Here is a 10,937-nt window from a genome sequence, read left to right as displayed (position 1 = left end):
TGTAGACACAAATAATCTTTTTGTTTATTAAAATTGTATTCTTAATGTTGTGTTTGTAGGTGTTTAATTATGGACAACACAAAATCTTTCCCGGAGTTCGTCGCGTCGGCAGCGTCACATCCTCTTCCTTCTGCAGGTTTTTAGGGCCCTGCAAGAAGTGAAAACAAGCTGCACGCAGCTCGGCTTTTGCTACTTTTCTTAACCTATCTTCATTTCAGCCGAAGCGGGTGCAGCTTTGCAGCAACTGAGAGTAAAATAATCAGTTTTCATCCGTCCTGCAGATGTGAGTCTGTGAATGCAGCTGTCGGGTGAGCACCGCGCTAAGGGAGCGTCTTTAAAAAGATATGCAAGGAAATAAACGTCGAGCTGCGTCGGTAGCCAGGGGTTTGCAATCATTTTAAGTCTCAACAGAAGAATATACACTCACCGGTCACTTCATTAGGTGCACCTATGCAATCTAATGCAATCTAATACAACAGCTCTGCCATAAATTATACATTTACGAAGCTTACACATTCTTTATGTTTATTATTGAGGTCGTAGTGGGTGCTGGTGGTGTACGGGGGTGCATTATATTGAAAGGTGTTCCTAATATTTTGCCCCACTCATCTATGTTAACGGAGTGGACAGAATATTAGGAAAACCATTCCACCACTCACTACGACCTCAGTAATAAACATGAAGTAGAATTATGACCTTTCTGACAATGTCAACAAAAACTGAGAATGTAGAAGCTTCGTAAAAGTAGAATTTAGGGCATTAGCTGCATTAGATTGCACAGGTGTCCCTAAAGAAGTGTCTGGTGAGTGTACAGTGTGAAGTACTTTGACTATATTGTTCATAATCAGTGTAATTAATGTGGTTGCTGTCATTGAGCTATTTTTTCTCAAGTGACATAATTCAATGCATATTATATCAAGCTCTCTTAAATATTAATCATCTGTTTAAAATCATCATCATTTTCAGATATGCTCATTTTAAACTAACTCCATTAAACATATTTTCAGCCTTATATTGCTGTGAAATAATCAGAATCACCTTTTTTGTAGTACGTTTGAACGTTCAAGGAATTTGATGTTGCACATACTTGTATGCAAATGTACAGTAAGATACAAGGCAGACTATTATGTACAGGCAAGTAGGGGGGGGGAAACATCAGGGCTGCAACTAATAATTATTTTCATCATTGATTAATTTGCCAATTACTGTCTTGATTAATACATTAATAATTTAGTCTATAGAATGCCAGATAATAGTGAAAAGTGTGCAGTGTAATTTTCCACAGCCAAAGGTGACGTCTTTACACGTCTTGTTTTGTCTGACAAACAGTCCACAACCCAAAAATATTCAATTTACAATTATATGAAAAACAGAAAAGCAGCAAATCTTAACATTTGAGAAGCTGGAACCATCAAATGTTTGGCCATGTTTAAAAAACATTAATTGATTATCAAAATAGTTGCTAATTAATTGTCAACTAATCATTTTAGCTCCAAAATATATATCTATATAATATATTCATATGTATAACAATGGACAATAACATGAATATACAGGTCAGACTTGTTGTAAACTGAGTATACAGGGTTACAATAATGCAACCGTGCATGAGAGTGCAAAGGGCTCTGCAATAAATATGGTTTGGGTAATTTATTAAGTATTTTAACTTAATATTCATACAGTATCTTGTCTCTGTGTCTCATGTAGCTGCAGTGAAGCCGGAGAGATGCCTGCAGCAGAGAGCAACCATGCACAGCGTGTCCTGTCCTCCCTGAACCAGCAGAGGGCAGTAGGGAGGTTTTGTGATGCAGTGTTGAATGTGGGAGGTGGGGTGGTCTACCTGGCCCACCGTAACATCCTTGCTTGTTTCAGTGAGCTGTTCCAACAGTCCAACATGCCCACTGCGCCGTGCATGGAGTTCTGCCTCCAAGAGTGCCCCAACGATGGCTTGGAGCTGCTCCTGAACTTTGTCTACACGGGAGAGCTGAAGTTGGATCCTGACAATCTGGAGAAGGTGCAGCATGCAGCGTCCAGCCTGTGTGTGCCAGAAGCACTGGCGCTCTGTGAGCAGTTCAAGGAAACCTCTGCGGATGTTGTCCCTTTCAAGCGTAAAAGAGGCAGACCTAGAAAGTCTAAATCAGACACAAACCCTCGTTGTTCAATCACAGAAGAGACTTTACTTACAGTCAGAAAAGAGGAGTCCAACTCTGATACTGTTACAGACAATGTTAGCATGGCTGCCACTACCGCTCCTACAACCACCACCACCACCACCACCCGCTCTGGTCGAGTGGTCAAAGGCCCCAAACGACTGGTGACTGATGAGAGCCCCACTGCTGACTTTACAGCCACTGAAAAAGCCAGCAAGAGGACAACGCTTATTCCTACTGAGAAAGAAAGTGGTGATGATGTTGTGGAGAATCAAAACCCAGATCAGCAAACTGAGGTAGAAACATGAACACATGCATGAAAAAGGATTACAGTGATTGAGCTTTTACTACTACATGTAACTGCAAGTGCAAATAATGATGATGTGATTGTAAAGATGAACATGCTGGTTGTTATTCCACTTCTATTTGCAGATAACCGAGTTGCAGATTGACATAAATGACAATGGTGTTAGCCGGGTGATTGAGGGAGTAGAAGAAGATGATGACGGGGGCTTTGAGGGCATCGCTGAAGACTCAGATGAGGAGTATGTGCCCGTTGATGAGCCCACCTCCTTAGCCCCATCCACATCAACAGCACGGAGGCGAAAGTCGCAGAGTAAATCGGACAAAAACGCAAATGGTGAGGCGGTGGAAGAAGACTCCAAGAAGGACTCTGTGGAGTGCCCCATCTGTCACAAATCCTTCAAGAGCAAATACTACCTCAAAGTCCACAACAGGTTTGCAGACTCAGCATTTTCCTTCAAATTACTGCTGTTGAAAGAATATCCTTTAATGTTATTTGTGTTTTTCTTAGACGGCATACAGGAGAGAGACCCTTCGGTTGCCTTAAATGTGGAAAGAGGTACTTCAGAAAGGAGAATCTGTTGATACATGAGTTCAGAAACTGTGCTACAGCACAGGTGAGAAAAAAAAACACTTTTTTGTTATCTTCAGTCAGCTGTTTGTGAAATCAGTCTGCAATAATGAAGTAAGATCCTATAAAGTGTTACATCAGTATTTGTGCTGTGATATAATTACAGACGTACCCCTGCCCGACATGTTCTGCAACATTTAACGGAAAAGAAGATCTTCGTGTGCATGTTATCTCCCACACAGGAGACATGCCCTACAAGGTACAGCCTGCACCCAACAAATACAGATGGCAGTTAATTATATCAAATCTAAAATGAGGTTTTAAAAATATCTTTATTGACATGGTGTCATTTTTTTCAGTGTTCAACATGTCCTGAGCAATTTATGTACAAGAAAAACTTGACATTTCACATGATGAAGATCCACGGTCATCCCAAACCACATGCAGTAAGTTTTCTTTATATATATCTATAATATACAGTATTTAAATACGACGTTGACTTACTGGAAAGTACTAGTACTATTATAATGATTTAAGTTGTGTTTCAAAACTTAAGATGTCTATACACTGTGTGATTTATGGCTTTCTCTGAGACAAAAGTTGACAATTCTGAGAGAAATGCGGCCGTCTTTGGCCATCAATCCAAAACGGTGCTCCCATATCGCACTGTGAGACACGTCCAGCTTTCTGATCAAAAAAGCTTTTAGCAAAATCCTGAGTCAGATATTTAGGAGCAAATTGTCACAATGTGATTTATTCTATGACCTACATTTACAAACTGACCAATCAGAATATGACATGAAATAATGCAGAATACACTGACTGACGCAGCATTTCATAAGCACCATTTTTGAATAAAGTTTAAGAAAAAACATACAAACCAAAACAAACCTCTTTTGAGATTTTTCGATGCACAGAAATATCAGCACTATGGCTTTGCTGCACTTTCAAAACATAACAGCAGCGCAGATGGATGACGTGAGCTGACGACGTGCGTCCGCTTCCATATACTGACTCACCATGCAGTCATCACACAATGTGACGTGCCACAAATGGATATCGTACGTTCTGATGCAGATTGTGAACCAAGATTTTATTAAACCCATCATCGCATGGTGTGACATGCAGTAAACATACATGCATTGTGTTTTCATTAAAAGTCAATTTTGAATCTAAGGCATAATCCTGTGTCTTTAAGTTGAAACGATATTTCCTTTTTAGTGCCCACAGTGCCCCAAAACCTTCTTAACTCGGACTGAGCTGCGAGTGCACGAAGCAGCCAAACATCGAGGCGAAAAGCCGTTTGTGTGTGAGGAGTGTGGCCATCGAGCGTCCAGTCGAAACGGCCTGCAGATGCATATCAAAGCCATACACAGGTAATGGAACTTCTATTTTTATTGTATGTTAAAGTACTGCCATGATCAGACTAGAGAGACTTGCCAATTTGGAAAAGGTTCCTTTTTTAAATAAAAACTGATAACATTTCTCTTCTTTTTTACAGAAATGAGCGTCCGTTTGTATGTAATTTATGTGGCCATGCGTTCTCCCAGAAGAACAACCTCAACATGCATTTGCGTGTACACAGTGGTGAGAGGCCGTACCAGTGTCACCTCTGTGGTAAAACCTTCAGGACACAAGGTAACAGCCATCCTACAGTCGTTGAACAGATCAATCCAAGCACTCAGAGATGAGCTCTCAAAAACTTCACCACCAACTTTCACTTAAACAGACATCGTTTATTGTATTAATCTGTGTTTTTTAATGGCAGCCAGTCTAGATAAACACCACCGGACACACACGGGTGAGCGTCCCTTCAGCTGTGACGTGTGTGAGCAGCGCTTCACGGAGAAAGGCGCCCTTGTCCGCCACAAGGCCAGCAAACACGAGGAAGGTCGTCCCCACTGTTGTCACATATGTAACAAGACCTTTAAAGGTACGATATGCTGATTGTACAGAATACAGTATGACCTTCATAAATATGTTTTGTGGCGTGTTGAGCGTGGATAAAATGTCAACATTATGAATTAGCTCAATAATGTGATTCTCTTTGTGGTTTTCACCAGCGAGGGAACAACTGCGTGTCCATCTGCGTCGCCATAAAGGCATGAGGAAGTTCGAGTGTATAGACTGCGGCTACAAGTTCACTCGACAGGTAGGCTCACCGGGGCTGCAATTAACAACTGTTTTTATTATTGATTAATCTGCTGTTTTATTTGATGATTCATCATTTTATCTGTAAAATACATTGACTATATATAAATATGAACGACACGTCTGCACTTCCTGCCGCTATGTTAAAGTGAAGCCAGAAGTATCTCCTTTCCACAAGCTGCCACCTTGCTTGTGTGACGTCATTTGGAGCCGGGCGGTGGGACACGTCCCCTCAGCCAGTCCACCGCCTGATGGAGGTTTGAGAGCGGCTGTCACAGCCGTCAATCATGACGTCACGCCCCCTTTTTATATCATCAAATAACTAATTAAAACAACTTATTAGAAAAATGAGCACATGGACAAACATCAGCGTGATAAGAACTACATACAATGACAGAAACCATCTTTGGGAAAAACTTATTTGATGTGTACTTGGATTCCTGGGTCTGTCTCATCTGCTAACATTGAGGTGGCGAGATTTAAGACCTGTACTGCAGCCAGCTGCAAGAGGCCGATCCAGATGTTTTGGCTTCACTTTTGTAGAGCTGTCATGACGTCCATATCTCTATATAGTCAATGGTAAAATATCATAAAACACATAAGTTTCCTGAAGCTCGAGGTTATGTCTTAAAATTGTTTTGCAGATGATGAACAGTAGTCTGAGTCATTTGTTAGAGAAGGTCAGAACATCGGAAAACAAATGCTGCCATCTGCTGGTTCCTTATTGGAACATATCAAGCCAGTTGCAAAGAACCTTGGTCTTTGGTTTGCTAGTAATTACTAATACAAAAAATCAAATCTAGTAAAGTTTTGAGCAGCACATCGCAAAGCTTGTGCATTCATGTTTTTATCATCTCAGAAATATTTCAAACATATGATCTATTTAAACTTTGAAAGACACATAGACCGTTTTACACGCCTTTATCTCATCACGCCTTGATTATTGTAACAACCTGTTTACCTGCCTTAACCAATAATCTATTGATTGACTCCAGACTGTACAGACTCAGCTGCCAGGCTTTTAACCAGAACCCATTTTAGACGCTTTACACGAGCTCCCACTATGTTTTAGAACTGATTTCAAGATCTTACTGAGTATTTTTATGGCTCTTGATGGTCGTCTCCCTGATATATTTCTGACGTCCTAGTTCCATATGAGCCTGTACATAGTCTGAGATCCTCAGGCAGATATCTTAAATCTGTTCCAGGCTGGCCAACTTAACATATTAGAGTGGCTTTCCGGATTTTACTTGAGTTTTTATTTACTTTGAACTGTTTTTTTTTTAAAATTTCTTTTAAATTTTCTTACATTACTGGGATTGGTTTTATCAGTTTTATCATAAAATCTAATGATTTTATAATTTGTTGATTCTTTTTTTGCTGCCATGTGTGAAGCACTTTGTAATGTGGGCTTTGAAAAGTGCTCTACAAATAAAGATTATTATTATTATTATTATTATTTAGTAGAGTGCACAACAAGGGTTTATAAATACAAAATTTCAGTTGTTTCTCCAAACTGTAACAGATGCAAACCTGAGATTTTACATATGGTGACCTGGTCATGTTCAAAGCTAGAAACATGATTGGAAGACATACAGAATACTATGGCTGCAACTAACTTATTATTTTTATTATATCGATTAATATGATAATGTGTGATTCTTTTGTTAATCGTCTAATTGTTTGGTATAAAACATCATAAGAGTGAAAATTATCCACCACAGTTTCCTAAAGTCTGTGATGACGTCTTCAAATGTCTTCAGGTCTTTGAATGAACTGTTTAAAACCAAAAGATATTTAGATTCTGCATAAAAACATGACATCACAGAGGAAGTCTTTAACCCCACTGCTTTGCCAGTCTGTTACACACCCCAGATGGGACTCGAACCCACAATCCCTGGCTTAGGAGGCCAGTGCCTTATCCATTAGGCCACTGGGGCTGCTGGTACTACTGGGGAGCCACTGTGCAGAGCCATTGTTCACTGGTATTCAGGCTGTAATCCCTTCAGTCATTATTCTATGGACAGGGACGGTAGCCTTTGTATGAACTGATGTTGTTCATTGTGTCTTACGTTGCACACTAATTGTTTGGTTCATAAAACATCCAAAAAGTGGAAAAAAATGGACATCACAGTTCCCAAAAGCCCAAAGTTACTTCTTCAAATATCCGACCAAAGAGTCCAAAACCCAACGAGATTCAGTTTACAACAAGAGGAGACTAAGAAAAAGAGCAAATATTCATATTTGAGGAGCTGGAACTAGTGAATTTGATAGTTTTGGTTAAAAAGTGGCTTAAATGATTTAATAATCGATCAATTAGCTAAATAGTTGCCAATTAATTTTCTGACATTCAACTATCAATTAATCAACTACCACTTAAATGGAATTCCATGTGACACCATCCACAGTACTCATTGGAAACTATTCTAATCTTATCTTATATTTTTCTTACATTTTTTTGGGGAGGCCATAAGAGCTGCAAAACATATATAATTTCTACTTGGATAAAAGAAGATCCCCTCACTCATACACAGTGTGTAAACAAACTCACCACATGTATGTCTTTAGGAAAAATGTCCCTTTTAGAACAGCAGGTGGGAAGACAGTACTGACTTTTCACAAATAATTGTATTTATTGATTCATTTTTGTTCTTTGTCTTGTGTTGACCTTTTATTTCTTCTCTCGTTCTCTCTTATATTAAGTTTAATTCATCGATTCAGACATTTTCTTGAGCAAGTATGTGAAAATGCAAAGATACACATTTTAATACATAAAGGCTTCCATGGATGTGTCTGTATTTATATTACAGGTGAAGACAACATTTGATTTGTAATTATATTTGTATAACATAGACTATACTTTCCTAATATTATTCTTATGTGACTATTTTGTAATTATCTTTTAAGTTTGTCTGTCTTATTTTGTTACCAAAGCTTAAACTTGGCTTGTTTTGTGCATCCAACAGTCTAAAACTCAAAGATATTCAGTTTATGATCACAAAAGACAAAGAATAGCAGCAAATCCTCACAACTGAGAAGCTGAAAATAGAGGAAGTTTGACATTTTTGCTTGAAAAATCACTTGATTCATTGCTAATTGTTTCTGCTCTATTCACCAGCCTGAATGAATGCTAACTACTCTCACATCTCTACACGCTCTCTCTTCCAGGCACACTTGCGACGCCACATTCAAATCCACAAACGCACCGAGAACTACAACCCCCGGCAGAGGAAACTGAGGAACGTGATCGTGCAGGATGTGGACGGAAGTGAAAACGAAGCTACTAAAATGGGAGAAACCTCACTGATCACAGAGGAGACAGATTACACCGCTGCTGTCCAGGAATCCACAAACCCGGAATCAGACTCTGCGTCAACCCTCAATTCTAGTTGTATAGTGAGAGTGGTGATCGGGTCGAGTGACGCGGCAATGGAGGAGGTGGTGTCCAACCAGAACCTGGGACACGTCGAGGCGGTGGAGGGTTTCTCTGTACCAGAAGTCTTGCAGCAAACACAGCTGGTCACGGAGGCGTACCAGACCACAGTGGATATGGAGGGAATCGTTGAGAATATATCAGAGAGTAAGACCTGAGACTGGGTGCAACCAACTCAGAATTACTGTGAAGAACACTTTCTACATGAGAAGCACTTAAATCTGATGTGAGGGATGGTGAAACACAGCTTAAAATATTTGGCTTTTACAGACCCCAAGACAAAGAAACTGCAATAAAGTCGGCTACTGTTGCCAGTCATGCCAGAGGCAAATTGTTTTCATGCTTCTAGTAGTTTATATACAATAAATGAACTGCATGTGTGTGAGAGTTGCTTGAATGTTTCATTTTGGCTTGTTTTTGAGCCTCCTTCTATCAATGTGCCTACTGGAGCTGGAAAATGAATAATAAAGGTCTTTTTGTTCAGTTTTGTTGCTGAAGGTATTAAGGTGGATGTTCCTTTATCTGAACTAAAGTAGGGACACTGATTATAGAGCGAATACCAGCCATCGATAGCATGGGAGTAGGGTGTAGTTATCGGATTTGCTGCTAGATAGCGTACAGACCAGACCAGCACGCAAGGGTGCTTCGCAAAACATCATGGCCGCGTCTCTTTTGGGGGGACAGAAAACCTCAGATCCTGTAGATGTTAATGCAATTTGACGAGTGTTTAGCTGAGATTTTTTGGCAAGTTTTTATGCATTCATTTCGTGTTAAACAAACCTTTGTTTTATAGAAATGTCTAGTAATTATTTTGCTACCTTGCCTGAACCTGAGCGTTCACGATACCTTAATAAATTAAGGTTGATCGGTCAGCTGTCATGCCCCTTCAGCCTCCCTCCATCTAAGTGGATCAGAGACCGACACAGTGGCGGACATTGCTTATCTGGACATCTACGCATTTTTTTTTTTTAAAGTTTAGTCCTAAGTCTTAATTAGAAAAGACTAGTTATGTTACTTTGTAAGTTATAAAAGAGACACATTACTAGTTATGAAGTGTTTCCCACACACATATACATGGGAAGACACTGGGTCCCATAGCTTCCACTCCTTATCTTTTAGCTTGAAGCCATAAAACTTTCCCTTTTGGATCTTTTTCTTTTCCAGGAAGGATGGGGAACCTGAGATCTGGATTCATGCGTTTAGTTGTTTTACAACCTGCTATACAACAACTTTTTGGCATTTTCCTGTTTCTCCCATTAAGTGAAAGTGTGATTCTTTCCCCCAAAAGGGGGCATGGCCTTGGCACTTGATGACGTGATGCTGGTCCGGTCTATGCCTACAGCTGGGTGAAACTAAAACTGGGACTGAAACGCTGATGATACAGGAAATGTTGTGTATCACATCTCAAGGAGAGTACTTTGAAGGAGATTAGAAAGGTACTACTGAAAGATTTAGATTCAGTTGGGTTTTTTTTTAAATCAATTTCGGCAATTTTTGGGTCCCACCACATATATGTTGTAGGGGTCCTAGTTAAAGATACCCCATGGAGTTTTTCACCACTAGTAGTGCAATGGAGCAATGTTTTTACAAGTGGTTCCCGGGCGATATGATACATGTTGACACATAGTTGGTGCTGATAATACGCAAAGAAGTGTAATAATGTTCCCACAAAGGCAATGAAAAGTACAACTGCAGGCTTGTTAACATGGAAGGAAAATATTCTAAAATGTTTTAAGGAAATTAATTCAACATGTTTGTTAAACATTTTTTGTGAGTAACCCTGTATGTAAACAAAACTTTGGCTTGTTTACCTGAAAACTCCTCAGGACACCTTGTTGTTGATGTTCTCAGTAAATAACAGATGCACATTTACAGGTTCATATTTTTAATGTGGGGCTCTACTGGAACATCTTTTCATGATTTACAGTTCAAAAAACTTCTTATATACCTTACACTGGCGTTTTATGCAGCACCTCAGTTCAGCCTCTGTCTGAAACAGGCTAGTTTAGCTCCTGTCTCTTTAAGGCCTCCCCTTCCGATGAGCTCGTTGTTCTTATTGGCCTTATTTAAAGAAGAGAAATCTAGGTTTTCACTGTCAAAGTCTGAACTGCACAACAGGTGCGACTGTCAGGCAGATCGTGTACAAATGGAGGACATTCAAGACCATTGTTACCCTCCCCAGGAGTGGTCCACCAACAAAGATCACTCCAAGAGCTGGCGTGTAATAGTCCAGGAGGTCACAAGGGACCCCAGGGTAACGTCTAGGAAACTAAAGGGCTTTCTTGCAGTGGCTAATGTCAATATTCATGGGTCCACCATCAGAAGAACA

The 10,937-nt window shown here is 39.9% G+C and overlaps 1 protein-coding gene and 1 non-coding gene across 3 annotated transcripts; one reads left to right on the top strand and one right to left on the bottom strand.

Annotated features, from left to right (window-relative positions):
- Positions 1–98: 98 nt before the first annotated feature.
- On the top strand, positions 99–9,109 carry zbtb48 (zinc finger and BTB domain containing 48). 2 transcript variants are annotated; one of them, XM_042409057.1, is made up of 11 exons: positions 99–283; positions 1,708–2,446; positions 2,583–2,887; positions 2,965–3,070; positions 3,191–3,283; positions 3,384–3,470; positions 4,246–4,400; positions 4,526–4,662; positions 4,793–4,957; positions 5,088–5,176; positions 8,344–9,109. In XM_042409057.1, the coding sequence occupies exons 2-11, from the start codon at positions 1,727–1,729 to the stop codon at positions 8,764–8,766; spliced, it is 2,280 nt and encodes a 759-aa protein (XP_042264991.1). In that variant the 5' UTR covers positions 99–283; positions 1,708–1,726; the 3' UTR covers positions 8,767–9,109. The 2 variants fall into 2 exon arrangements, with proteins under 2 accessions (XP_042264991.1, XP_042264990.1); XM_042409056.1 differs by having other exon boundaries at positions 101–308.
- trnar-ccu lies at positions 7,043–7,115 on the bottom strand. The gene has a single exon. It is a non-coding gene; the product is annotated as a tRNA-Arg (tRNA).
- Positions 9,110–10,937: the final 1,828 nt, after the last annotated feature.

This window comes from Thunnus maccoyii, chromosome 4 (assembly GCF_910596095.1).
Source record: "Thunnus maccoyii chromosome 4, fThuMac1.1, whole genome shotgun sequence".
NCBI lineage: Eukaryota > Metazoa > Chordata > Actinopteri > Scombriformes > Scombridae > Thunnus > Thunnus maccoyii.
The sequence above is the reverse complement of the archived record's forward strand: the minus strand, read 5'-3'. Positions and strand labels throughout refer to the sequence as shown.

What these genes read in the sequence shown, in the direction of transcription:
- zbtb48 (XM_042409057.1), top strand. Translation starts at nt 1,727, where the DNA reads ATGCCTGCAGCAGAGAGCAACCATGCACAGCGTGTCCTGTCCTCCCTG. An exon ending in GAAACTGTGCTACAGCACAG is followed by an intron (nt 3,071 to 3,190) that starts GTGAGAAAAAAA and finishes ATATAATTACAG; the next exon opens with ACGTACCCCTGCCCGACATG. An exon ending in GTCATCCCAAACCACATGCA is followed by an intron (nt 3,471 to 4,245) that starts GTAAGTTTTCTT and finishes TTTCCTTTTTAG; the next exon opens with TGCCCACAGTGCCCCAAAAC.